This window comes from Capsella rubella, unplaced genomic scaffold (genome assembly GCF_000375325.1).
Source record: "Capsella rubella cultivar Monte Gargano unplaced genomic scaffold, Caprub1_0 scaffold_7, whole genome shotgun sequence".
Lineage (NCBI taxonomy): Eukaryota > Viridiplantae > Streptophyta > Magnoliopsida > Brassicales > Brassicaceae > Capsella > Capsella rubella.
The window spans coordinates 3741586-3767867 of NW_006238917.1; the positions used below are offsets into that span (position 1 = coordinate 3741586).

The window sequence follows — 26282 nt, forward strand, 5'->3', positions numbered from 1 at the left end:
AAACAAACATTAATAATATATGATTAAGTACTCGACGTGACTTAAAGAGAATCTCATGAGATTCGTTTTTTTGGACAACTCTTATATTCAGCTTTGGATCCGAAATCAAACATAGCCCTCGTAACCCCACACAAATGATAATAGGATAACATGGATTCCACAAACTTTTTTTTTTTTTTTTTTTTGTCATCTGGTAATATTAATAAAACAAGGTGAGATACAACGAAAGCCGGCGGAAGACAAAAATTTCCCCGGAGTCTAAAAACCCAAACAAGGGAAACAAAAGTCGGCGGATAACTAGAAATCCCCGAAGACAAAGCGAATTCAAGAGAAAAGGAAACAAGCATAGGAAATAAACCCGAGAGAAGACGAACCCTTAAACTGAAGACAAAAGCAACAAGGCTAAAACCATACAAACAAACTAGTCACCATAGGCTAAAAAAACTCTTCTTCTGAACCACCTGCAGAAGAAATTTACCAAGGATGCCCACGGCCAATCCGATGATAACATCAACCACCTCTTATCAAGATGAGAGCCGATCTCTCGAAACCGTAACCAAAGACTTCATAACCCGGCAAGCAAGACTCGAATACGCTTCCGGATGCGACGACGACGACTGCAGCGTCCCATAACGTCTAGATAGAAGTTTTCAAAGCGCAATCAGATCTAAACAAATCTGCAAAGCAAAGACAAGGAGCGTAGCCTAACCTCTCGAACAAATCGAACTCAACCAAGCACGATAATTGATCAAGAATGCCATCAACCACAGCGAACCACACAACTGAGAAGTCTTGTTGCTTATAATATGTTTTGTGCTTATAATAATATCACTCTTTTTCTATATATGTTTTGTGCTTATAATAATATCCAGTGATATTGTAGATTCTTTTAAAAAAGAAAAATTGGTGACGAGTTGAACGGAAGGAACACATAAACGCAGGCTCATCAACCAAAATTCCTTCTTTCAAGAGACAAAAGAAACATAAAATTAACCATGTGCCACTACTTAGATATACGAATAACGTTAACGTTGATTATTAGTTATGCATAAAATACGCAACTAGGCAAATTGACGCAAACAAAATAACCACATTTGCTTAACTTGCCTCTAGACTATCCGATGACATAGGATGATTTAACTTTTGACTTGGTATCCGATTTCAACTTATCAGACCATATATTTTAAAACCTATTGTACGTTACGTATGCTATAGATACGTGAATGAATAATTCTTGCTAAAATTTGAGTGTATGTGACTTTGTTAGCGGGAACGGATCTTGTAATCTCATTTTCATAGAAATAGTGTCAAGAAACGTCATTTTACACTGTGGATTACTTCTGTTTTTCCATCTCACTTGATAGTGAAATGAAATCCATCTTTTTAATTTCCTCTCAATTATTAATGGTTTTCCAAAAATTATATATCCTTTTCACGTTATCTAACTATGAGAGTACTGTCCTTGTGTTTGCGAATAAGTGGTTGAATATGGTAAAGTGAAGAAGCTCCCATCATGTTGGACCTACTAGCTTTAGCTATTAAAATGTCCTGTCATCACATAAGGTACACTGATCAATTCTGAATTTGTTATACGTGCCCATCAATAATTCGACTTTTATAATATTTTACAAATCCCTTAATTGTATAATCACACTAAATTCCAAATCATCTTTATAGAATTTAATTAGAAAACCAATCAAATTAAATCAAAGCATATCGGTGCTAAATAGTAGTACACATGCATTCACAACTATATCACAGATATACAAACCGTCCTTATCCGATGACGAACCACACAAAACAAAACAAAACAAAAAGATTCATAAAGAGCTTAGCCAAGGCGACCGAACAGATGGAACTAAGCTTCAATTCGATCTAAGATACCAAAACGAATAAACATGTACTGTGGTTCTCTCTAGCTAATATGTGTTGTTATACAAACTATTATGTTTTGTCTATGGTTACAATGTTTGTCATAATGCTTCTATCTTTCTTTATCTTTTTTTTTTTTAAATGAGCAAAAACACTATTCTTGTCTATGAGACTGATACGTTGAGCCTTTATAGACAAGAAATCCACTAAAGTTGATCATATCCTCTGATATAATTTCAAAGCTAGCTACAATTAAAGTCAAGAGAATTAACTAAAGTCTTTTTCTTGTCACGTACAGACAGATAAAAACTGAATGGTCAGCTAGAATTGCTCAACGTGGATGAGCTTGAGACCATGGCCACAACAACTGATCACTTCATTGGCCACGTCAACTGAGTGGGTTTAGGTAACTCTCTAATCCCTATTCACCAGTCCATCGGCCATCTCTTTGTTAGCTTCTAACTACCATCTTGATCCAGTTCGGTCTGAAACAAAAATGGTTTATATTTACAATATAACTTGGTTCTGTTTTCTGTTACTGTTTCGGTTTAATTCACATCGGTTAAATATTATATTTTATATTATTTAAAAGCTCTCTAATTTAATTAAAAGGCCCAAACAACAAGGATTGGTTTGGTTTACACAGCCCACATATATAACTTAACGAGGGCCATGTCGAGTAATTAGGGTTTTTGGTTTTCGTCAGGAGATTTACGGTTAAGGTTCCTCTACACTTCAACCAACAATGGCGGAGCAGGTTTCGATCTCTATTGTCTTTAGTATCATATTACAATTGAGGATTGGCAATCACCTTTGTTAGATTTTGATTTCTGGGTACTTTAATGTGGGGTTGGTGTGTTGCAGACGGAGAAGGCGTTTCTGAAGCAACCAAAAGTTTTCTTAAGGTAATGTCACAACTCACAACAAACCCACAAATTATATTTTTATGTGGTCTCTAATGCTAATGTATCCAATCAGCTCGAAGAAATCTGGTAAGGGAAAGAGGCCTGGCAAAGGAGGTAATCGTTTCTGGAAGAACATTGGTCTCGGTTTCAAGACTCCCAGAGAGGCTATTGAAGGTACAATTTTCATTTCTCACCTGTGACTTTTGCTATTTGCCTTGTCTGAAAGATTCATTATTATGATCATGTTCAAAAAGAAAAGATGGATTCTTTTATAACTTATTTATGTCAGAAGCTCTGAGGGTTTTCGTTTAGTGTCTCTAATTTGCTTCTTGAGACATGTTCTGAGTAATGCCGCTTTGTTAGTAGTTTACATCAATCTAAGAGAGTTGAGCTAGCACTGTGGATAGATGGATAGTATTTGCCAAAGTATATTGGATTTGGGGAAATTGCTTGACATATCTATGTCTCTCTTGATTTTATTTGCAGGAGCTTACATTGACAAAAAATGTCCCTTTACTGGCACGGTTTCAATCAGAGGCCGCATTTTGGCAGGTACTTGTCACAGTGCAAAGATGCAGAGGACAATTATTGTTCGTAGGAACTATCTTCACTTTGTGAAGAAATATCAAAGGTAAAAAAGATGGATTTATTGCTGTGTTCAAATTCTCTCTGCTTATTTGAAACCCTCCAGCTAATTGTTTAAAACCCTTATGGACTGTCCCCAGATATGAGAAACGGCACTCAAACATTCCTGCTCATGTTTCGCCCTGCTTCCGTGTCAAAGAAGGAGATCATGTTATCATTGGGCAATGCAGGTTAGGGACAGTAATAACTAATACTTGGTTTTGTTCAAATTCATATGGCATTTATGCTATTGGATAGTAATGCCTGAACTTCATCGCACAACCCTCTAAACTTATCAAGTTAATGATTTAGGCCACTGTCAAAGACGGTGAGATTCAATGTGCTCAAGGTCATTCCAGCTGGAAGCTCTGCTATTGGGAAGAAAGCATTCGCTGGAATGTAAAGAGGCTGATAAGGTGCAATCGTTTCAGAAAGAGTAGTATTTTCCTAAGCGGTTTTGACTTGGTTTATTGGATTCGTTCAATTCCTATGTTGTATCATGAAGAGATACCAGGATATTTTCTGTATTTTTTAGCTGCAAGAGTGTGTCTCAAAGCCTAATCTCTCTTTCTATCTTAGGAATAGTCTTTTGTGATGGAATGAAGCTTTGTGTTTAGGGATAAGTCATGTATACTCCAGTGTTCCCCAATTTTAGTTCTAATAATGATATTCAAAAGAAAATAACATGGAAATTGCATAACTATGGGGAAATGCAACGAACGTTCACCCTCTCATGCTTTATATCGTCGCAATCTTCCTCATTTCACGTCATACTTTTACTTATAAGATCCGGTCATGTTGGAACCCTCTCATGCTTTATACCGTCACAATTAGACAACAAAATTACTCAAATTAAAATGACACACAAGATTCCTCATTTATAGACTCTTTTGTACAGGAAAACATTTCACATGGCACATATTTGTACATTACTTTACCTAACGTAAAGTATAGTTTTTGTTGGTAAGAAAAAAATAACATTATCGTTGAGAAATGTGATGTTGCTTGGAAATACAGTTCAATTGCCGAAAACACGTGAAATTTGGCACTCGCTTCTATTACACATTTGCATTCAGTTTCTTCCCACTCACACCGTCACACGCAACTATTTCCAAACGCAGAGCCGCGTTTATCTGCGTTTGCGTTACCAAGAAGACGATTGACAAACAAAGTAACAAACAAACACACACTCCAATGAAAGTTTTAGATAAGGTCTTCGTAGCCACTGAGAAACTGACTGAAGAGTAAACAGAAATCGAACCAAACACGGCCTAAGCGTCAAACACATTGAACCCAACATTATCGGGAAGAGGCAAGGAGGGAGTTAGGTTGTTTGTTAGTTGAGGACCACGCACGCACGATGAGTGATACGAAACAAAAGTCGGAATCTTTTGGGTTCGTTGATTAGCTTGTGACGTCATCATCCACATGCTAATTTCTAATCTTCAGTACTTTTATAAGCCTTAAAGAATCTTCATTGTACTGTGAAGTTTAGTTTTGGGGTCAACATACCAAACAATGGCTAAAACTAGAGGGTCTTGTCTCGTCAACGCTCTCATCGCGATCGCTTTGTTAGCGACTACTGCCCATTTGTGTGAAGCTGGCTTGTCTCGGAAAGAACAGGACAAGGTCTCGAAATTGCCTGGTCAGAATTTCAATGTTAGCTTTGCTCACTACTCTGGGTTCATTACTACTAATGAGAAATTGGGAAGAGCTCTCTTTTACTGGTTCTTTGAAGCCGTCGAAGATGCTAAGTCCAAGCCTCTTGTTCTCTGGCTCAATGGAGGTTTGTTGCAGTTTAAAGTAATCTCATTTACAGATTCAATTCATTACTGTTGTTTCCATCACTCTGCGCTACTGTAATATGGATCTTGATTTTATTTTATTTTTTACTTTTGAGGATTGTCTTGTAGCTACTTTGGTTTGTATTTGATTAGTTGTTGCTTCTTTCTGGTTTTGTTGTTGCTTTAAACATGATAAAGGTGATTCCGTGTTATGGCACTATGTTGAATGATTCCTAAAATAGAATTTTAACTGGAATTCTTATTTCTAGGATTTATACAATCCTCTGATTTGGTAAAGCATTTTACTTTATTCTTTAAAGAATGATTGGATCTTCGTAGCAATCTGGTAACGAGTAGTCTGTGTCTGCAATGAAGTTATTTCTTTCTCTCTCTATAGGACCAGGATGTTCCTCTGTTGCATTTGGTGAAGCAGAAGAGATAGGACCCTTTCACATTAAGTCAGATGGCAAGACTCTTTACCTTAATCAATATTCTTGGAACCAAGGTATTGATGAGCTGAGATGTGCTAAGAGTATGTTGCCTAGAGAGCTATGATTCAAAAATGCTTAAAGCTTTCGTGTTACTTTTTTTTTTTTTGTGCAGCTGCGAATATTTTGTTCCTTGATGCACCTGTTGGAGTTGGTTATTCGTACTCAAACACCTCGTCTGATTTGCAGACCAATGGTGATAAGAGAACTGGTAATGATTTAGCTGCTGAAGCTCATTTTCTTTTAGACCCTCTTCTTGGTAGGTGGTTTATAGTTGCAGTGTTATTATAATTTACAGCCCAAGACTCACTGAAATTTCTGCTGAAATGGGTTGAGCGGTTTCCGGAGTACAAAGGAAGAGACTTTTATATAGTTGGGGAGAGCTATGCAGGTAAAAATGACCAAAGCTCATCTCATTTTCTAATCCATTCATCTGACCTTAAATGCTCATGTTTTCTTTTTTGGTTTGTTTATAGGGCATTACATTCCTCAGCTGAGTGAAGCCATTGTAAGACATAATCAAGGTTCTGACAAGAACAGTATTAATCTGAAGGGTTACATGGTGATCCTGACCTCTTATCATTCCCCATCTGATCCATTTTCTAAATGGTTATAAAACTCTGATAAACAATTTCGATGAATTTGTGGTTGCAGGTAGGAAATGGGTTGATGGACGATTTCCATGACAGGCTTGGTCTTTACCAATATATTTGGTCGTTGGGTTTTATCTCAGACCAAACATACAGCTTACTGAAACTTCAATGTGGTTATGCGTCATTTATCCACCCCTCCAAAGCGTGTAATAAGATTGAGGAGATTGCGGAGAAAGAAATTGGTAACATAGACCAATACAGTGTCTTCACCCCGGCCTGTCTTTCAAATGCTTCCCAGTCAAACATGTTGCTAAAGAAAAGAACCGTAAGTGATCTTGAATTCTCTCATTTTTTGACTTACAGTTGATAGCGGGTTTCAAAGTAATGTCATATTTCGTTTTGCTTAGATGACTAGCCGCGTGAGGGAACAGTATGATCCTTGCACAGAGAAACACACTAAAGTGTATTTCAATCTTCCAGAGGTTCAAAGAGCCCTCCATGTCCCACCAGGACTTGCACCATCCAAATGGGATACTTGCAGGTACACTTCACCTTATGCTATCTTAGGACTCAATTTTGGAGGAGATGAGCCTGTTAAAGCTTAAAAATCGTAGCAATTCTGACTCGGGCAGCTTTGGTTTTGCAGTGATGTCGTGAATGAACACTGGAACGACTCTTCTTCCTCGGTTCTAAACATTTACCATGAGCTTATAGCTGCCGGGCTTCGTATCTGGGTTTTCAGGTCTCTTTCTCTCTATATATCAGTAGTTCAGTACACTCACACAAACACTTAACGCTCTTCTTCAAGTTTTTTCTTTGGTGGTAACGAAGTTTTGTTATTTGGCAACAGTGGGGATGCAGATGCCGTTGTACCAGTCACATCAACCCGGTACAGTATCGATGCACTAAATCTTCGGCCTTTGAGTGCGTATGGTCCTTGGTACTCAGATGGACAGGTAAAAAACAAACTCAACTGAGAAAGTGAAACTTTTTCTTGCTTATTTTATGATATAACATTGTCTTAACGGTCATGATTTGAATGAAACAGGTAGGAGGCTGGAGTCAACAGTATGCAGGTCTGAACTTTGTGACTGTAAGAGGTGCAGGCCATGAAGTTCCCCTGCACAGACCGAAGCAGGCTCTTGAGCTCTTCAAGGCTTTTATATCTGGAGCTCCATTGTCCACACATGAAAACATCATCAGACACGACATGTCTGAACTAGTTAGTGACTCATAATGAGTTCTGATTTGATGAAATGTGTAATTTGGAATCTCAGTTAGTAACTTTCCAGATGTCATTGTAAGAAGGAGAAGAAGAGAGGAGAGATTAAATCAGTGTTCTAAGTGAATCGCTCGTTGCTTCTTCTTCTGGTTGTTTGTTTGTTTGGAAAACTTGATGTTTGGAATCCAATAAAATAAGTTCCTACGAGAAAATGAATATGTGATGTGTAGCCATCTATCCTTCCTTATTCCACAATATTATACACGGGAATGCAAGCAGCATAGTAGGATAAGAACTATACAGAAATTTATCGAACTCCCATTCACCAGATATCATATCTTCAGACAATTATGCTCCAATCCTTGGTGATTACTCATCACATATCTTGCGTTGCACTTATACCTATGGCTTTCATCCGATGGCTTTTCTTCTGTTTTCGCACCAAGACAGTGAATTGGCTCAGACAAAGCTCCTTCAAGTCCATGCGAGTAGCTGACATAAGAACAAAGCTTCCCTTACACAATCCATTCAGTTCCCCCCAACAATTTCTCTTGTTTTTTGTTTTCTGATATGATAACAAAGAATACTGGTTCACTTTTTTATGTAGGAATCAATGTCATTTGAGAGCAATGTTTCTCAAAAATAGGAGAATCTTTGTTTGAATCTTGGAGAGACTGTTTTTTTACATTTTAGGTAAGTTATATCACATGCGTGTTGGCATCTAATCCTGCAAGATGGTCCCAGAGGTAATAATTGTTTACAAATTCTAGCCATTGCTAGTGACCTGTTTTTGGCCTCAACACAAGTCATACTGTATTTATCCTGTGACATTATATCACTCATAATTGATAATTCTTTTCTGAGAACTTTAGGTATACGAAAAAGTTGAGGAAGATCTTCATTCATATAATCTATTTCTATGGTTACAGATACATGGCTAATACAAGCAGCATAGTAGAAAAAGAACTATACAGAAATTTACCAAACTCCCTGAACATTTAACAGATATCATATCTCAGACATTTATTATGTCTAGCTCTCCAATCCTTGGTGATTAATTTGATATCAGACAATTGTGCATCATATATCTTGCGTTGTGGTTATACCTGCCGCTGAAACTTCATCATCCGCTGGCCTTTTCTTCTTTTTTGGGGGTGGTTCTTGCACTTTCCGAATAAGTTCCTTGTTTGGCACCAAGGTGATAAACAAATTTCTGTCCCGGAAGTTTTTGCTCTCCTCAGTTGCAAGCTGCAGGATGTTGACAAACACGATCCATAAGGTGTGAAATTCAATACCAAACTTCTATAAGAAAAGATTGTAGTGGACAATACAGACCTCTCCTATTTCAGTCTGAAATCGTCTAAGGAGCTCAATAGCAATATTTCTAAACTCGTTTTCCCGGCCTTTCATGTTCACAATCACTTTAACCTGAATGTTTTACAAGTCACAGCAGTAAAATGTAATCAGAATTGACAGAAATCGCCCATATATGTTCGGGTAGTAACACTGAAAAAGTAAATAGGAACAACCTTGTCACCATCTTGCAAGAATTTTCGAGCTGCTCTCATGCGTACAGAATAGTCATGCTGATCGATGTTATATCTACCGGAGAAACAAAAATCAGAAACCTTTTGAGAAGAAACAGGTCTAAACAAGTAATCACAACGACACAAACCAAAGAGAGACTCATCTTACCCCATTTTAAGCTCCTTCAAGTCCATGCGAGTAGCTGACATAAGAACAAGCTTCGGTTACAATCCATTCATGTAAATACCACACAGTAAGTAAGCTTATAGTTTTAACATTATCTCCAGTTAAGCAGAGAAGGGTGATCAATACTTTTTTTTTGCTGTTCCTTTTTCCTCTTTTGCTGTTCGTATCTGTATTTACTGATAATGAAACAAAAGGAAAAGAATCATTCTCCTTGAAAATTTCCTATACACAATCCATGAAAATGATACAGATAATCATTCTAAAGACAATTTACCTGTAATCCATCATTTTGACAACCGGAGGATCTGCATCCGGCGAAAGAATCACCTGAAAACCCAAATTCAGACAACGAGATACTCAGTAATAAAGCTCAAACAGATAAAGAAATATATAAGGTTTGAAAATATCAAAGGAAACACAAACCAGATCAAGCTCAGCTTCTTCAGCTCTTCGAACCGCTTCATCTTTTGAAACTACACCAATCTACATCATAACAAAGAAACATTTTTTTTCATTGATTCTGTTTTTGCTGAAATCAAAAGCTAACACTAAGAGGCACTTCAATTCAATTACCATGTTCTGCTGATCATCAATAAGCCTTACAGTGGCTGACCTACTCAATTGAGAATTATCAAACTCCATCAAAAACAATCACAACTTCAAACTCCATCAATCAAAGTTTCCAAAGTTACCTGATAGCTGAGATATCAAGCGCATCATCATCCTCTGATTGTTTTTGCCTACCTCTCCTATCTCCCGGAAATCTAGCACCTCCGCTGCCGCCACCACCGCCTCCGTAACGGCAGGTGATGACGGGGCAACGACGATGATAAGGGGAGTGAGAAACAATTGACAGTTCGGCTAGATAGAGTCTGACACCAAAGAGCTTAGACTTAACAGAGGACGGCCGATGATGCGTAGCCGTTTTGGTGACTCCGGCGAGAATGGCGTTGAGTCCGACGGTGCTGGTGATCCCAGTCATGGCGGCGCTTTCAGAGTCAGAGCCTCTCTACCAATCGGAGAGATCAGATTTAAAAAAGAAAAGAACAGAAGGAAAATAAATAAATAAATCATCTTATCCAGAATAACACCCCAGACTGTGAATTAGTTTATTGTTGATGGAGATTACCAAAAAAAAAAAGCTTATTGTTGATAGAGACATATGGACATGGTTCTGCTTCGGGTAAGCATAAAAATTAAAGTTTTTCGAGAATGTGAATGATAGTATTAGCAAAAACATAGTTTTATGCAAGTGAAAGTGCTACTAATAAAAGATGCACTAACCAAAGTTACATTACAACAACTTAATAATACAATTGTAATCAGTATTTTAATTAAAGAACAAAGGTTTAATGTTATTAAATCATGTTTTCCAAAATGGTTTAGCTTTATGGCCCAAACCCTAAAAAAATGGTTGGGGCATGCTAAAAAGAACAATAAAACAGCTTCAAAGCCTCTGCGCCGCGCTCTCTCTCTTTTCTCTCTTTCTCTCAAACTCTCTCAGGTAAGACTTCTTCTTCAATTTCCCTCCCAGATCAATACTTCTTCGCATTTCTTGACGTCATTGTTCTTTCTTTGTCCAGAGCTCTGTTTGCGTATTTGTTGCAACTTTACCATTTAGATTAGTTGTTATTCAATCTGTAATACTTGTTGCGTCGAGTTGATTGCTGTGACAGTGATTTAAGTAGGTCTTTTTGCTGTTTCAGAACCCACTCTGTTTCTATCCTTACTTATACCGTGAACGAAAGATTCGAGTGATGCAGCAAGGTGACTCGGTGTTGAGCTTGAGGCCTGGAGGTGGTCGTGGAGGAAACAGACTCTTTGCCCCACGCTCCACTTTATCTTCTTCCTCTGATCTTACCAATGGCGGAGACGCTCCTTCTTTTGCCGTTAAGGTATCAAAATCCTCTGTTTTTCTTTTGCTGTTGTTGTGTGTGTTGGTTTTTATTCTGTTATCACGTACTTATGAGTTAGCTGAGCTTGTAAATTTTGAGGGTCGGATTCGTTCTTGTGGTATTGAATTGGCTTTTCGATAAAGTTTGGATCTTTTAGTTGATTCTTATAGGTTAGAGTTGATATTTTTATGTCTAACATTATGCACTGTGTCCTAATTCTTGGTGGGGCGCTTAAGCAATGTGACCTTGCTGTAAATATGGACAAAAATCAATACTTGTAGGATTTTAGGTGGGCATTCTATTAGTTCTTGATGCTCACAAAGGACCTACATACATAAATGATACGTTTTACTGATTTGAGCTCACGCCTATAAAATCTCAACTTGTTTTTCAGCTGTCTCTTTGAATTTTGAGGTTGAAGTTTAATGACTTGTACTGTGTTTTGTAGAGAGGAGACTCGCGATTTGAGGGTCGTGAGCTTTTGAGGTTCACCCGAGAACAGCTGCTTCAGCTAAGAGAGGTAATTAATTACCTTTTCTGCATAGACTAGTCATGTTACGTTGGTTTCTATATTTTTTCTCAATGATAATAATTATGTGGTATGCATTGAATAAAATGTCTCACACTGGTTAGCATCCTTGAGGTCCAAGATGATATCTGATGTAGGTCAATGGTTATATACCCTTGAACTTAGTCATTTATCATGTTTATTGTGCAGGCGATCCAAGTCTCTGATGAAATCCTGAAACTCAGTCAGGAGATTTCATCTGATCTTTTTGGCGAAGAGGAGAGCTGGAGCCGTTCAGAAAGTAAGGTGAGTGGTTTCCTCTCCCCCCCCTGTTCCTCTGCTTTGCATTTTATTGTCTACCTTTGCCGAGAAACCAAGGACACTTGACTAAGTTATCATGTTACTAGCATCAGATTTTTATACCCCCCTTCTTGTTTGTTGTTTTCAGCCTGCAAATCCACTCCAGAATCGTTTCACGGAGCCTGACAACCGCGATTGGCACAGTCGTGCACCAGTTGCTTCCCCAAGTAAAGAAAGGTCAAGGGATGACCAACGTGAACCTAGAGATGCACATATTGGATCAAGTCAAGGAGTGAGTGTTGACTATTTTGATACTTTATTGCGACAATACTTAGTTTGCGTTTGTGTTGTTACGGCTTGTAACTAACGTAATAACTTACTGAAACAGTCTGGCCCTCCTCCTGCCCTGGTGAAGGCAGAAGTCCCATGGTCAGCTAGAAGAGGAACCTTATCAGAGAAGGACCAAGTCCTCAAGACCGTGAAAGGGTATTGTATTCTTCATGACTAATGAATGTTTGTCTTTTTGTTTGGGGTTATTTGCTTTACATAGTTGACTGATTCTTCTAATTCTACTCCTCTCTAGTATTCTGAACAAGCTGACTCCTGAGAAGTACGATCTCCTCAAAGGTCAATTAATTGACTCTGGAATCACTTCGGCAGATATTCTGAAGGTATTCCAAGTTCCGTGGGTATTCACTTGTTTGTAACTCTCTTTTCAGGGCCTTATTTTATCTTTTCTCTAAACTCAGGGAGTGATACAACTGATTTTTGAGAAGGCTGTACTGGAGCCCACATTTTGTCAAATGTACGCTCTTTTGTGTTGCGATATCAATGGAAAGCTTCCTTCGTTTCCATCGGAGGAAGCCGGAGGGAAAGAAATAACATTCAAAAGAGTGCTTCTGAATAATTGCCAAGAAGCATTTGAAGGTGCTGACATATTGAAGGAAGAAGTCAGACTGATGACTGATCCAGAGCAAGAAATGGAACGAAGGGACAAGGAAAGAATGGCAAAGCTGCGAACATTAGGAAATATCCGTTTAATTGGTGAACTTCTGAAGCAAAAGATGGTGCCCGAGAAGATAGTTCATCACATCGTTCAAGTATTATGACTTGCTCTTTACTTTGGTACCTTTAGTTTATTGCATGTAATACTGTAGAGCTCATGGAAAATTTGTTCCTGGTTACAGGAGCTTTTAGGACAAGACAAAAAAGCTTGCCCAGGGGAGGAAGATGTAGAAGCTCTCTGTCAATTTTTCATCACCATCGGGAAACAACTAGATGAGAGTACAAAATCACGGGGTATAAATGACATGTACTTCTCTCGTTTGAAGGAATTAGCAATGCATCCGATGCTTGCACCACGCATGAGATTTATGGTCCGTAATGTTATTGATCTGCGAGCTAACGAATGGGTACCAAGGCGTGAGGAGGTAGGAAGTTATCGTACCTGTTCTTTGTAATTACTTACAGAGTTACTTATCTGTGCTTACGTTTTGTTCTTGCTGTGTAAAATGGCAGATGAAAGCCAAGAAAATCACTGAGATTCACTCCGAGGCGGAAAAGAATCTTGGGTTGCGCCCCGGTGCCATGGCGAATATGAGATATAATAACAATCGTGGTGGTGCCGATGCTGGTGGAGCTGACATTCTTGGTTCTGGAAACCTCCTTGGACGTTCAGGTACTGGAGGAATGATGCCCGGCATGCCAGGCGCTAGGAAGATGCCGGGGATGCCTGTAACAGATGATGATGGTTGGGAGATGGCACGGTCCCGTTCCATGCCCAGAGGCAATAGGCAGAACCCACATCCCGCTGGGCGTGTTAAGTCTCCTGTTATCATTGACAAGTCACTGTCGTTTAATTCAAAGCTGCTACCTCAAGGTATTGGAGGTCTTATGAACGGTAGACCAAGTGCCCTTTTGCAAGGTAATGGCGCTGAATCGCCTAAACCTGTTCCTTCCCCAACCAGACCAACTGTGGAGAAGCCACAACCACAGCCACAGCCACAGGAGGTGGTTCCTCCTACGGCTACTAGCTTGAACACAGGAGAGCTCAGTAGAAAGACCAACTCGCTTTTGGAGGAATATTTCAATGTCCGTCTATTGGATGAGGCACTACAATGCGTAGAGGAACTGAAAACCCCGTCTTACCATCCTGAGCTAGTCAAGGAAGCTATCTCCCTCGGCTTGGAAAAGAACCCGCCGTGCGTGGAACCAGTGGCGAAACTCTTGGAACATCTGGTCTCTAAGAGTGTTCTAACTCCTAAAGACATAGGGAACGGTTGTCTGCTTTATGGGTGTATGCTTGATGACATTGGGATCGATCTGCCAAAAGCGCCAAACAACTTTGGGGAGATCCTTGGTGGTTTGGTTAATGCCAAAGCATCAGATTTTGAGTTGGTGAAAGAGATTCTAATGAAAATGGAAGACGAGTTGTTCAAGAAAGCAGTCTTGGAAGCTGTGTTAAGGAGTGTTAGCGAGTCTCTGCTGGCTGCACAGGCGGCAAAGGTTGAGGCTTGCCGTAGTTTGGTGTAGTTTGTGTGGTTTCTTTCATCTCGATAGATCAGCTTAAGACCCACGCTCCCAGGGAAAAACAGAAAAAAGCTACAGGTGAGATCTTTCTTAAAATCATTTATTGAAAAATGTTTAAGTATATCATACTTGTAATCGAGATTAGTTTCAATCTTGTTACTCTGTTTTGTTTTTTATTTGTGTTTAAAATTTTGGTGCGTTAGTTCATTTTTGATTTGGAATAGTTGAAGATGAGGGAACAGAAGGGAATATGTCAAATTGTACTCATTATATTGGCAATGAAAAGTTTAATTATCAAAGTATTTGTACTCATTATATTGGCAATGAAAAGTTCCTATTTCTTTTGTTTATGTTGAAAATCGAACAAAAGACGTGAGTTTGTGAGTTATATGATCATGGATCGTGGCGAAATGTCACTTGTGATAGTTAGGAGATTTTCACAAAAAAAGGAAAAAGAAAAGCACTCGTGAGCTGTCATCATCTCATCAATGCCTAGTGGTTGGATGATCTCGTGTTTTTTGGTTGTGTGCACGAAGTAGAGAGTGTAACACACTTTCCCAATGATTCTACAAATACACACACATAAGTCCAAGTTCAAAACACAAAATAAGTATTTCTTTTTTTGTTTCAACTGAGGCAGAAGAAAGGGATGAGGACTTGTTCTCTTCTTGGTTGGTTCTTGATCATCTCCCTATTGTTACTCTCTCAATCCCTCATAATCTCATGCGAAACTCATGGAAGCAAGATCACTCCTTTGAGTCGGAAACTAGTTGGACATGGAGAGAACGCGGAAGAGTCTCACGGTCTTCGAGTTTTTGTGAGGAAAAGCAAAAGCAAGAAGAAGAAGAAGGACAAATCATCAGCCACTCGAACTCTTCTCTCTAACCCATTTACCTATGTTTCTACTGCTGTGAGTTCCTTTGTTTTGGTGCTCGCCGCATTCTAATCTATTTCCAAGAATAGCTTGCGACTTGTATTTATTTTTCTACGTCAAATCAAATGGCTTGCGTGTTTGTTTGATCGACTTTGTGTGTTTGTTTGATCGACTTTGTGTTTGCAACTGATCGTTTTAAACTATTTGTATTCTTTTCCGGCAAAGCTTGAGTTTGTAACTCTCTTGAATGGCCAGTTGTCTAATATTTTGGTTCTGCACTTGTCTTTTTTATTTGTTTAATGAATAGTAACTTACTATCTTCAAGAATCGTGATTAACTAGGAGAAAGACAGTAGCAATTGCCAATGTTAAAAAAAAAATGATAATCTTTCTTTAAATTTATAGTTTTCAGTATCTGTTAATCACAAGCTAATGAGAACGAACATTTGTTAAAATTATTTGACACAAATATCATTCCTTTTCGGTTCCACCTTGCGAGTTTGATGTTGTTGATGTCCTCCTTGGCCTTGTAATGTTTAAGTTGTGAGCATCAACTTAAAAATTGTGGAAGTTTTATAAACTAGGTGTGTTTTTCTTTTTTTTTAAATTAGATTAGATACTGATGCGAGATGAATAGAAAAAAAAAAAAACAATTTACTTTGATATGAAAGCTTTATTTTAATAGAAAGCTAAATTAACCTTGTGAGAGAATACTCTTAAGAAATTGACACAATGATAAATTGATAATGGTCTAAGACAATGTTATTCGTTTGGCACACAAATTACATGCATGAGAGATGTTCCATTAACATAAATTCAGGTTACAATTGATACTAACATTTGGGTATGTATTATGTTACGGCATTAGGCTTACATGATTCAAAGCCTTAGTATAATATAGAAAAATACCCCATTGTTTTATTAGATTTTGGACTCTCGGAAACTTTCCTTTGCTGCTGGCAAAAACAATTTAAAAAAAAAAAAAAACGAGATGAACTGTTCTTTGCTATTGAAGTATATATTATAGTTAAATACAATATATTAAAGACACGACTCAAAGAAGAAGTCACTCGTTTTGAAGCGATATAAAGTACTAATTCTTCTTTTGAACACATATATCTGATTTTATTTTTTTTCTCCAATTTGTTTGGATCAAATACATATAAATATATACACAAATGAGAACTTCAATGGCTTTTACTTCTTCATTCATTATATTGCTATTGTTACTCTCTCAGCCTTTGCTAATTTCATCTGAAAATCAAGAAAGCATACCCCAAGTACTGACCTCTTGGGGACGAAGGCTTGCACAACACGCTGACTCTATTCGAGTTTTCAATAGGAAAGTTCGTGTTGGTGGTGGTGGTCGTCGTACTCACCGTCGTGTCCCTAGTGGTGGTCATGGTGTCGGTGGATCGTCGTCGGATACTAGTCGACCTTCTCTCTCGATCGCATTGCGATTTGGTTCCACGGTCTTGAGCTCTATTCTGTTGATATTATTCGCCTCCTAGTTTCTACATTCTTCTATTGTGTCTTTCTATTCTTTAATGTGTATCTTGCGATTGCGAACCTCTTTTTTCTTGTGTGTATTAATTTGATCATATTGGTGTTGTTAATTCTAGTGATCGTGTGACATGATTTGAATGAGAACATATATTAATCTGTGTGAATAATGTAGATTTTGTTATTGTAATCGAATGCTAATAAATCATTTGAGATTTCTCCAATAAATTGTTGATAGCGTGATAATTTAAGAAAACCTTTGTTCATCACATGCATGATTTTGACATTGTAATCTTTAGGTATAGTTGGAATCAGCTTGTAAGCTAATTCTTCATATATTAAAAGTTTAGTATATTCTTTTACGGTGGTAATTATATATGCCACGGGAAGAAATAAATAAAATTTTAAAATCAAATTTTCAACCTATATATCACCAATTCACCACCATGTTATTGATTGTTATCTTACCAAAATAAAATAAAATCACATCATGTTATTTGTGATATAGAGAGGTATCAAATAAAGATGAGTCAAGCTTTTTACCCAAAAAAACTGATTAGGGATAAATATATATAGCTAGGGAACTAACTGCATATCTAGTTTGTGGGTCTAGGAGTAGCCCATTCGACACTAAGTATGAGATTATCATAACCATAACCATTCAATGTATTGATTGCTCTCTGGCATCTTCTCTGCTCACAAAGTTGACAAAACCAAAGCCTCTGCTTGTTCCAGTCTTCTTGTCCAAGGCCACATGGACTCGACTCACATCACCAAATGAACGGAACAAATCCATCAAATCAGGTTCACGAGTGTCTTCAGACAGGTTGTTCACACGTACAGAGTTCTCGTCGTTCCTTCTCCTCATGCTTGGTGGGACATAAGTAGCAACCGTGTCTGTGCCAGCTGGTGCGGCCCACTTAGATGCTTCTGCTTGATCTGTTGAGAAATGAGTGTTCCCAGGGCATCTCGCTGTCCAGTGCACACCTTTCTTGCCGCATCTCCTACAGATCATCAGCATCGCACCGGGTTTACCTATCTCTTGCGATGCCTTCGTTTCTTCAGGTCTGGTACCTAAAATATCAAACCAAAATAAATTAATGAGTATGTAAAACTTCAAAATAGAGAGGTTACTTACAAAAAAAAAAAAAAAAAAAAAAAACTAATCCATGATTTTGAACTAATTTTTGGTTTTTGGTTTTGCAAAAACTAGTTAGTTAACCATTCATGATTTTAATAAAAGTAGATTTACGTGGGATTTTTGTTAAAATCATTTTAAGCCCAAGCAAAAACTAAAAATTAAAATTATAAATACCTTAAAAACGTTTTTTTGATAAATAATTATATTTAAAATCCAAAAACTAAATAAACTACCATTCAAGATTTTGTAAAAACTAAAATCTATAACTAAAATTAAAAACTAAAAAAATCAAAAACCAAAAGCTAAAAATCAAAAACCAAAAACTAAAACCCATTTAGAAACTGCAAAATGGCCTTAATCATACAAATTCATTACAAGATCTAATTTTTAATTACACCATTTCAACATTTTTCTCTTTACGAGATTTTCTCTCCGTTCTCTTTTGTTTGTCTTAAACATAAGGCACAACTAATTCTGTCCTATAGTCCACGAGAAGCAAAAAGAATAACATGTAGACGAGATTTTACTTTTAACTTCTAAATTTCTAATGGAACACAAGTGAATGATTGAGTTTTCCAGAACAAATGAGATATAGTATATTGCTCAACGTACATGTTCCTCCCCTTTCGAAACCAAAACAGAATCAATTCTTTTCCATGCTTGGAGTGGAAGAAGAATCAAAGAAACATTTTGTTATTATCATCTCCATTGATTGGAGAAGATATGAAAAGTGAAAGAAACATGTCATGTGTGGGAATCAAATCTTACCCGACAATGGCTGTTTTTGCTACCTTTATTCCCATCAGGTTCTTCAATTTTTGTTCTGTTTCTGAGTTGTAATCTTCTACCTTGGTTCTTTCTCTCTGTCTTTTGTGCAATCCCGCACAAGCAAAAAAAAAAAAGCTCTTTCTGAGAGAGACAGTCCTATATATTCAGATACTCAGTGGCTAACTTACTGATCATTTCCATACAATATCGAAATAATCAATATTCTCCAGCATAAGCTTCCGTAATCATCTGCCATGAAGAGATACAATCGCGTATTGTTGCTCATTATTAGCATCTGCTTCATTACCTTTGCTTTTGCTGAAGAACTTCAATGCTGTTCAGACAAAACAGTCTACGCGGTCCAAAAAGGCAATTAGCTGGTTCAATGTTTGTTAAACAACTTGAAAAGCTATGCCATACATATAAACTCTTCTTTTGTTTTGGTTGCAGAGAGACCTGTCGTCAGAGTAACTGATACCAAGAGAGCTCAGGAAATTTCGCAGACAAGCAGGGCAAGAGGTGTTTATGGAGGTGATATGATCAGACCTAAAGGAAAGAAGAACAGTTCCGTGGCCTCCATGACCAAATCTACTTTACTTGCACTATTTCATGTTACAACTGCAACTCTGGTCCATCTTTTCTTGTACTAATATTTAACATCCTAAATGTAAGATCTGAATGTCTATTAGATATAAATGTTTTCGATTCCAAAATGCAGAGATTGGAACTTAAAGACAACTTGGATTTGTTCTATTCAAATCTAACTTCTAAGTAATAAAAGGTGAATAGTAGGAACAGAACATGTTTAGAGAGGAATCAGAAACAGCTCACTAAAATTACATTACCTAGTAAGTAGTAAAATTCCTTCTTGCTGAATCAGTCGGTAACTCGATTATAATTCCGCTGTCTGAAACCGATCTATTCATATAAAACCCTGTCATTTTAAAGGAAAGATAAGACCCGGGAGATTAAACTCTGGCATCTTGATCTCTTCCACAAACATAAACCTCAAGGTACAAAGCAAATTTCGATGTTTCATGAGGTAGAAGGATATTTTAGTATGATCGTTTTAGGAGACCTTGCAAAGTAATCCAAAGCTATAGTTTCTAACAAAACCCCAATCGACGATACTTTAAAGACAAACATACAAAAGTCACTTCGAGTATAAGACTAGAGAAGCAGAGAGGGACTCATTGAGTCAATGATTCTTAGAGATAACATATTGTATTATCAACACAGCTACAAGCATTCAACATTTCAAGTTAGGGTTACTATTTTCCTAACTTGATAACAGAAGCCAACAAGTATATATAATGTTTACCTTCAATCTTGCATTACCCCAAAAGGATCACCAATTTTTTTGTTATATAATATAACACAAGACAAAAGTTATAAAATCTTTCAATACATGAGTAAACTGCAAAAGCAACTTATTGGTACAACAACACTCAAAGCAACAGTTTCAAGAAACATCAAGCTCAAGCAGAGTAGAGAGGGCGTCTGTATTCATCAAAGTACTCTTCACGGTTCTGAAACACAATCACGTAAATCGCGTAAATTATCCCCGGGAGGTATCCTAAGATAGTCAGCACCAAGCAAATCAAGAACTCCACCTGCAACAAATCACACATTTTTAAAAACAAATCAAAATTTCTTCAATCCCTTAGCGTGTATATAAAATAACATTTTCAGTAAACCACCATATCAAATAGAAATTGATCCAATAATATTTTTCAGTAAACCACCATATCAAATAGAAATTGATCCAATCATTACTCAAGTTATAATCCAAGTTTATAGGAAAATCACCAAATTCTAACAAGATTCACTTATCACTAATTCACTATACAAATGGAGGAGTTAGAGAACTTACAGTGCAGCAGCCCTTCCTGAGGCAAACTCCGAGAGGCGGAAGAAGGACGGCGATTAAGATCTCGCACAGAATCTCACAGTTGCTCGGCATTTTTTTCAGAGATGAGAGAGAGATGAAGAAGAAGCTTTGAAGATGAGTTTCTGATTTTTGTAATGGAGAAGAAGAAGACTTAACACAAGAGACGAAACACTGAGACTTGCTGTCACATAGTACCAAGTGAGATAAAGCCACGTTTTTTTTTTTTTCTTACCGCTACGAAGTCAACTACGAAATCTGCACCGTTCACAAATTTTCGGTAATTAAATCGTACGGTCTCAAATTACATATCGTGAATCACTTTCTTCGAACACGCACGTTATGGTGCAACTCAACACACCAGATTATTTTTAGATATTTTTATTAGTCTCTGACTCGTCCATGTGACTAAATTGGGCCTAGTAAGGCCTGTCTATTCAATTAACGCGGGACCGTAAGCTTAATTATCAAACGATGCCGTATGTATATTATGTCACAACCACTTATTACCCAATTATTTTCTCCACCATAATATATATGTTAAAATCATCATACAAAATGAGACTAATAACTACAGTATATGAATTCAACCTAAGAATGAACACCTCAAAATGCTTCCTCATTTCAGAAAGTTAAAACTCCGGCAATACAACAAATCTTGGCAAAGAATCTGATACATTAGCACTTAGCTCACGAGCAGAGTTAGTAACCTGGTTATCAGAGAATAGATAGCCAAATGTGTCAACAAAACATAATATTCTCAAAGTCTTCCATACAGAAAATTGCAAAGCAACTTATTGGGGTACATGATAAGTAAAAAGTTACAACAACATATTGATACAAGTAATGAACCAAAAGAGATCAAGGTGAGTTGAGTGGAGCTCCGAGTTCATGATTGCCTTCACGGTTTTGAAACACGATTACGTAAATTGCATAAATGATCCCTGGGATGTATCCTAAGATAGTCAGCACCAAGCAAATCAAGAACTCCAACTGCAAAACAAAGAATCATAAGTCAAAACTGTTCAAAAGTAAAGTTCAAGATTCAAGATTCCAAGAAGTTAGATTGAGGATCTTGGAAGAGAACTTACAGTGCAACAGCCACGCTTGAGGCAAACACCAAGAGGTGGAAGAAGGACCGCTATTAAGATCTCGCAGAAAACTTCCATGTTGCTCGCCATTTTTTCGGAGAGATGAGAAGAAGAAGAAACTCGAATGTGATATTGAAATGAAGTAGTGGAGAAGAGCGAACACTACAAGTACTGTCGGTACAGAGATCCAATTAAGAGCAATCCACGGCTTTTATTTTTGGCGCTATGAAGTCAACTACGAGATCTTCACCGTTCATATATCGGTAATTAAATCGTACGGCTTACGTTACATGCCGACATCATGTATTAAAATTAATATTACTTTACCTTGCCCCCACTTCCTTAGATATTTTCTTCTCAACTTAACACACCAGATCACTTTTGGAGGACTCTTGACTCGCCCCCTATTAAGGTTAAAGGACCACTTGACTATACGTGGGCTTATGAAAGGCCTGTCTTCAGTTGAATCTGGGACCGGACTGGGTTTAGAACATCGTCGTACCAATATTAAGACACTGAAATTAGTCGGTGCTGGTGTTGCTTAGATGGCAAGCTATAAAGCTCCCGAATATGCAAACAGAAGTTAGTATTCTTCTGCGAATAAGTATATTTTGCTTCATGTGGCTTCAATTGACACTAAAATTCAGACTTTAGGCAAAGAGGAACATAAATGTTATGTAATACAAATGTAATTTAACACTGTACATAGAAAAGAGGAAGGGGTTTCACACTGTAGATAAATAAGAGGAAGGGGCTTCACACTGTTTTGATAATTCAAACATAGATAGATATGAACAAAGTGAATATGTCACAGAGGAAGTGGAGCTTTAGCTTTTTAAATGCGTGTCTGATAAACCCATCACCAATTCATTGATCTCTCGGATTTCCGGGTATTGACATGCGTAGAATAGCCATAGGGAAGTTGAAATGAGGCTTATTGATCTCCCTCAAACGAATCAAGCTCGAGGTGCACGCGGTTATCTGTTCGCTTCCCAAGGATATACACCCGTATAAGTCCATGTACTCTAGATCCTGGCAACTTTCACAAACCGAGGCAAGACCTTGAGCAGTCAACGTGGAGTATCGAATCTCCAGGTGCTTGAGCTGAGGCATGTGTCTCGCAATGATCTCCGCCTCCGCATTCCCGTATCTAGGAAATCTAGCCAGATAGTCGAGTGGCGCGATAACTGTAGGCATGTGGGGATTAAGCCTCGGATATTGATTCCGTTTAAGAGTCTTTAGATTCTGGCAGTTCCTCCCCAACATCGTCAGAGACTCGTGAGATATACCATACGAGTAGCTTATATCAAGTTCTTTAAGGTTTCGACAGTTGGAGGCTATATTCATCATTGATGCATCTGTAACATTTGGGCAGCTCTTTATCCAAAGCACCTCAAGTTTAGGGCATCTTCAAATGAAAAACCAATGATAAGTACAAGAATAATGAGCTAAGAGAACACTTTGATTGAGTAATAACATCATCATTTAAAACGTAATTTGACAAAAAAAAAAAAAATATATCTCAAATGTTAATTTTATTCTATAATCTATGACCTCCATTTCATTCATTCCATCAAACTCCTGGGATCAACTTCCAAGGAATCAAGCAAAGCAAGTTGATGCGTACCTCTCAGCGGCGTAGGATAGAGAGCGATCAGTACAGTGCCTGACCCGAATCTCTGTGAGACCACCTTCGCTCCGATCAACAACAGTTTGCAAAAAGGAATCAACTTTATCCTCGAATTCGGGAGTCCACCAGTTGATTGACTCAGGGTACGACAGAAACCGATCTTCGAGATCGAAGGTCGTGTTGAGTGACGGATCATAGCATGCGCTCATCCAGCTCTTGCTGACTAGCATCGGTCCGATCCATCTTTGTTCCTGGCTCAGCCGTGAGAAGATGTCGAGAAGACATTCCCGAGTCATCTCAGACCAGTCAGGGAAGAGTCCTGAACCCATCTCCACCTTTCCTTTCCTATCGTTGACTTCCATTTGATCGAAGAATGTTTCGTCGTTTGAGTGTGTGGAGTGAATAGACTTCAAAATATTTAGACTTTATGAGTCAATGGAAACAAAAATGTCGAGACTTTTTTTAACTCCTACAAAACAGAGCTTTTCTTTTTCTTTTATCAAAGAAAGAAAACAGAGATTTTCAATCTTAGCTTTTGTTTTCTTTAATCGTCATCAGTAACCTTTCCAGTTTTTGATATCCGATCGAATCAATGAGCTTTCAAGTTTATATGGCTCCGTCGGTTAGGTGTTTCAGCCGAATGTTTCCGCTCTCCTTTCTTCGATGAAAAGAAATAAGTATAAGCAGACAAAAAACACATGGGATTCTGTAATCATCAAACTGGGATTGAAGGATAATGTTGTCACTTATGACAAGAGTTATGCAAATGTTTTCCTCTGGAAGTAGTGACTTTCTAAGTCATCAAATCAAACCTTCTATCTATATATACTTGTAAAGCAGCATATGTGCATATTGGGTCATACCATTATCTCAAATCTCAATCCTACATACATACTAAGAACCTTAAACACTTAAAGCCACTGGATCTTGCCATGACACCTTCCTCTTCACACCTCTATTTAACTTTTTCTCCACATCTCCGCAGATCGGTAACTGTCTCTTGTCATGTAGATCACTGATTCTGTTACCAAGCATTGCATTCTTCATTGCTCCCGCAACCATATGTTGACCATTAGCTTCCGGCTCCTCTTCTTCTCTCTACAACCAAAATGCAAAGCCCACAAATAACACTCGTTAAGTTGTCAAGACTCTTAACAAACGAAAGACCCTAAAATAACAAGAGTTGTTTGGCCAATGGCTATACCGAGATCTGGTTTAGGTCGAAGCCTGGGACTTTGTTGGGCACAGAAGTGTTTCCCTCTCCGTTAAGGTCAGGAAGTGCAACGGAATTTGTCAAAATATCGTTGTCTCTGCTCCTTTTAAGCTTCTTTTCCAAGTCACAACTTGCATTATTACCAAATGCTTCCTTCTCATTGCAAATTAGACTGTTCTGTTTCACAGACGCTCTCACACCAGAGTGTTTCTTCTTTCTTTGGCCACTTGGTTTACTAGGGACCTCTGAACCCCCTGGTTCTGACAATCTCAAAACCTCCGAAGATGTTTCAAGAGTTTGGTCTGGCTTCAAGTGTTCATATCTACGTCTCAAGAACCTATAGTTTCATCAAAACATTCAATAAGCCAAAGAAGAAGCTTGAATCATGTTAATTATGCAGTAAAGACGTAAATTCACATGAAGATGAGAGAGATCATACCTAACTTCTGCTTTGAGAGTCGATCGTTTTTGTTTCAACATCTCCAATTTCCTTCTTTTAACTTCCAAGTCCTGAGAGAACAACAACAACAACCAGGAGAAGCAAATTTCAAAACTTTAAAATCAAACCAAACAATTCCCAAACGCAAATTCATGACAAAACATCAGATCACCCAAATCAGCAGACCAAAACATAAAATAAAACCCAGAAATTTTAATTTGAAAACCCTAGGGAAAAAATCAATTACCTTTTTCAATCTGATCATGGGATCGGAAGCAGAGGAGACGAAATTATCCTCTTTCATGGTGAAAATTTGAGAATCGCAGATTCAAAAGGTCACACCACGAGAAAGAGGAAAGAGAGAGAGAAGAGAAGAAGGAAGAGAAGAAGGCAAAGGGATTAGGTTTAATGGTGGGAGTCTTAAGTCCTTGTATGAAACTCTCTCTGACCAAAGACTTAAAAAACCCCAAAGAAGCCACCACATAATTGATTGATTTTGGGTAATGCCCATTACAACCAAATTGATGATATTGAAAAACCTTTTTAAATTTTGGATTTTCCTCTTTTCTTTTCTTTTCTTTTGGTGTAAGAAGTCTATGAGACAGACCAGACAAGCAACAGAAGAGTGGTGATCAAGATGGAAAAGAGAAGAAAGATATGAGGAAAAAAAATCATATTTTTATTTCTTCTTTTTTACTTTTCTTTCTATATGTGCCCCCCTTTTGGTAGTTGCAGAAGGGCAAATGAAATGCTGACCAAATTTAAACAAAATAAAGGTTCTTCCTTTTTTTTTTCTTATGTATTGTGTTTATGATTAGGTTCATGTCTTTTGTGAGGGTGGGTTTGATAATTGGTAGAGATTTGAATTAAAAAAAAGCCACAAATGGGTTACAGAAGAGATAAAAGAGTTAATAATATGGTTGGATATGTTTGTATGTGAAAATTTTATCTAAAGAGAAAGCAAATAAAAAGGAGTTGGGTTTTTAAAGACAACCAGTGAAACAGGAGAAGAAGAAAACTATGGAGATTTATATGAGAGATGATGATTGGTCTGGTGGTGTCTATAAAAAAATGTGTGTATATATATATATTTATTTTTTATATTATAATGTATATGTGTGTATTTTTGTGTGATGCAGATAGATTTTCACACGCTTGTCTCATCTCTATTTTTTGAATGACCATTATAGCCTTCTATTCAACTAAACTCAACCCTCTACACCAAACTAGGGCGTCTGAAAAAGCTAACCGATTTTGAAGAAATTTTTTAATCATATATATATATATATTTTTTAATTATGTT

At 37.6% G+C, this 26282-nt stretch overlaps 11 protein-coding genes and 1 non-coding gene across 12 annotated transcripts; 6 read left to right on the forward strand and 6 right to left on the reverse strand.

Annotated features, from left to right (window-relative positions):
* Window positions 1-2538: 2538 nt before the first annotated feature.
* On the forward strand, window positions 2539-4085 carry LOC17878743 (40S ribosomal protein S11-3). The gene is made up of 6 exons (XM_006284601.2): window positions 2539-2629; window positions 2737-2777; window positions 2851-2951; window positions 3264-3408; window positions 3503-3592; window positions 3714-4085. The coding sequence occupies exons 1-6, from the start codon at window positions 2618-2620 to the stop codon at window positions 3802-3804; spliced, it is 480 nt and encodes a 159-aa protein (XP_006284663.1). The 5' UTR covers window positions 2539-2617; the 3' UTR covers window positions 3805-4085.
* Window positions 4086-4626: 541 nt separating this feature from the next.
* LOC17879585 (serine carboxypeptidase-like 29) lies at window positions 4627-7704 on the forward strand. The gene is made up of 10 exons (XM_006286155.2): window positions 4627-5187; window positions 5583-5690; window positions 5789-5884; window positions 5972-6064; window positions 6150-6235; window positions 6328-6591; window positions 6674-6807; window positions 6913-7008; window positions 7117-7222; window positions 7315-7704. The coding sequence occupies exons 1-10, from the start codon at window positions 4920-4922 to the stop codon at window positions 7501-7503; spliced, it is 1440 nt and encodes a 479-aa protein (XP_006286217.1). The 5' UTR covers window positions 4627-4919; the 3' UTR covers window positions 7504-7704.
* Window positions 7705-8361: 657 nt separating this feature from the next.
* LOC17878608 (translation initiation factor IF3-4, chloroplastic) lies at window positions 8362-10298 on the reverse strand. Its single transcript, XM_006284194.2, has 9 exons — window positions 9894-10298; window positions 9775-9814; window positions 9625-9684; window positions 9476-9528; window positions 9328-9377; window positions 9184-9217; window positions 9018-9090; window positions 8824-8916; window positions 8362-8736 (listed from the first exon to the last, which is right to left on the reverse strand). The coding sequence occupies exons 1-9, from the start codon at window positions 10181-10183 to the stop codon at window positions 8569-8571; spliced, it is 861 nt and encodes a 286-aa protein (XP_006284256.1). The 5' UTR covers window positions 10184-10298; the 3' UTR covers window positions 8362-8568.
* A 309-nt stretch (window positions 10299-10607) lies between these two features.
* On the forward strand, window positions 10608-14743 carry LOC17879329 (eukaryotic translation initiation factor). The gene is made up of 10 exons (XM_023778785.1): window positions 10608-10705; window positions 10908-11096; window positions 11545-11616; window positions 11815-11910; window positions 12053-12196; window positions 12293-12390; window positions 12488-12575; window positions 12654-13004; window positions 13092-13334; window positions 13423-14743. Exons 2-10 carry the CDS (start codon window positions 10959-10961, stop codon window positions 14434-14436), a joined length of 2244 nt encoding a protein of 747 aa, XP_023634553.1. The 5' UTR covers window positions 10608-10705; window positions 10908-10958; the 3' UTR covers window positions 14437-14743.
* LOC111829776 lies at window positions 11328-11434 on the forward strand. Its single transcript, XR_002833133.1, has one exon. It is a non-coding gene; the product is annotated as a small nucleolar RNA snoR103 (small nucleolar RNA).
* Window positions 14744-15028: 285 nt separating the features above from the next.
* On the forward strand, window positions 15029-15585 carry LOC17880654. The gene has a single exon (XM_006284738.2). It carries the CDS (start codon window positions 15083-15085, stop codon window positions 15377-15379), a length of 297 nt encoding a protein of 98 aa, XP_006284800.2. The 5' UTR covers window positions 15029-15082; the 3' UTR covers window positions 15380-15585.
* Window positions 15586-16484: 899 nt separating this feature from the next.
* On the forward strand, window positions 16485-16861 carry LOC17878605. Its single transcript, XM_006285821.2, has one exon. The coding sequence runs from the start codon at window positions 16485-16487 to the stop codon at window positions 16815-16817; it is 333 nt and encodes a 110-aa protein (XP_006285883.1). The 3' UTR covers window positions 16818-16861.
* A 544-nt stretch (window positions 16862-17405) lies between these two features.
* On the reverse strand, window positions 17406-18038 carry LOC17878491 (eukaryotic translation initiation factor 3 subunit G-B). Its single transcript, XM_006285294.2, is given in 3 exon segments — window positions 17406-17494; window positions 17497-17883; window positions 18032-18038. Coding segments are annotated over 3 exon segments (483 nt in total).
* Window positions 18039-20023: 1985 nt separating this feature from the next.
* LOC17878274 (UPF0057 membrane protein At4g30660) lies at window positions 20024-20761 on the reverse strand. The gene is made up of 2 exons (XM_006282706.2): window positions 20592-20761; window positions 20024-20331 (listed from the first exon to the last, which is right to left on the reverse strand). Exons 1-2 carry the CDS (start codon window positions 20679-20681, stop codon window positions 20197-20199), a joined length of 225 nt encoding a protein of 74 aa, XP_006282768.1. The 5' UTR covers window positions 20682-20761; the 3' UTR covers window positions 20024-20196.
* Window positions 20762-21264: 503 nt separating this feature from the next.
* LOC17880063 (UPF0057 membrane protein At4g30650) lies at window positions 21265-21877 on the reverse strand. Its single transcript, XM_006282707.2, has 2 exons — window positions 21698-21877; window positions 21265-21599 (listed from the first exon to the last, which is right to left on the reverse strand). Exons 1-2 carry the CDS (start codon window positions 21785-21787, stop codon window positions 21468-21470), a joined length of 222 nt encoding a protein of 73 aa, XP_006282769.1. The 5' UTR covers window positions 21788-21877; the 3' UTR covers window positions 21265-21467.
* Window positions 21878-22327: 450 nt separating this feature from the next.
* LOC17880064 (putative F-box/LRR-repeat protein 19) lies at window positions 22328-23835 on the reverse strand. Its single transcript, XM_006285945.2, has 2 exons — window positions 23325-23835; window positions 22328-23105 (listed from the first exon to the last, which is right to left on the reverse strand). The coding sequence occupies exons 1-2, from the start codon at window positions 23687-23689 to the stop codon at window positions 22565-22567; spliced, it is 906 nt and encodes a 301-aa protein (XP_006286007.1). The 5' UTR covers window positions 23690-23835; the 3' UTR covers window positions 22328-22564.
* Window positions 23836-24031: 196 nt separating this feature from the next.
* LOC17878051 lies at window positions 24032-25684 on the reverse strand. Its single transcript, XM_006285658.2, has 4 exons — window positions 25227-25684; window positions 24980-25050; window positions 24532-24877; window positions 24032-24425 (listed from the first exon to the last, which is right to left on the reverse strand). Exons 1-4 carry the CDS (start codon window positions 25281-25283, stop codon window positions 24231-24233), a joined length of 669 nt encoding a protein of 222 aa, XP_006285720.1. The 5' UTR covers window positions 25284-25684; the 3' UTR covers window positions 24032-24230.
* Between the last annotated feature and the right edge of the window lie 598 nt (window positions 25685-26282).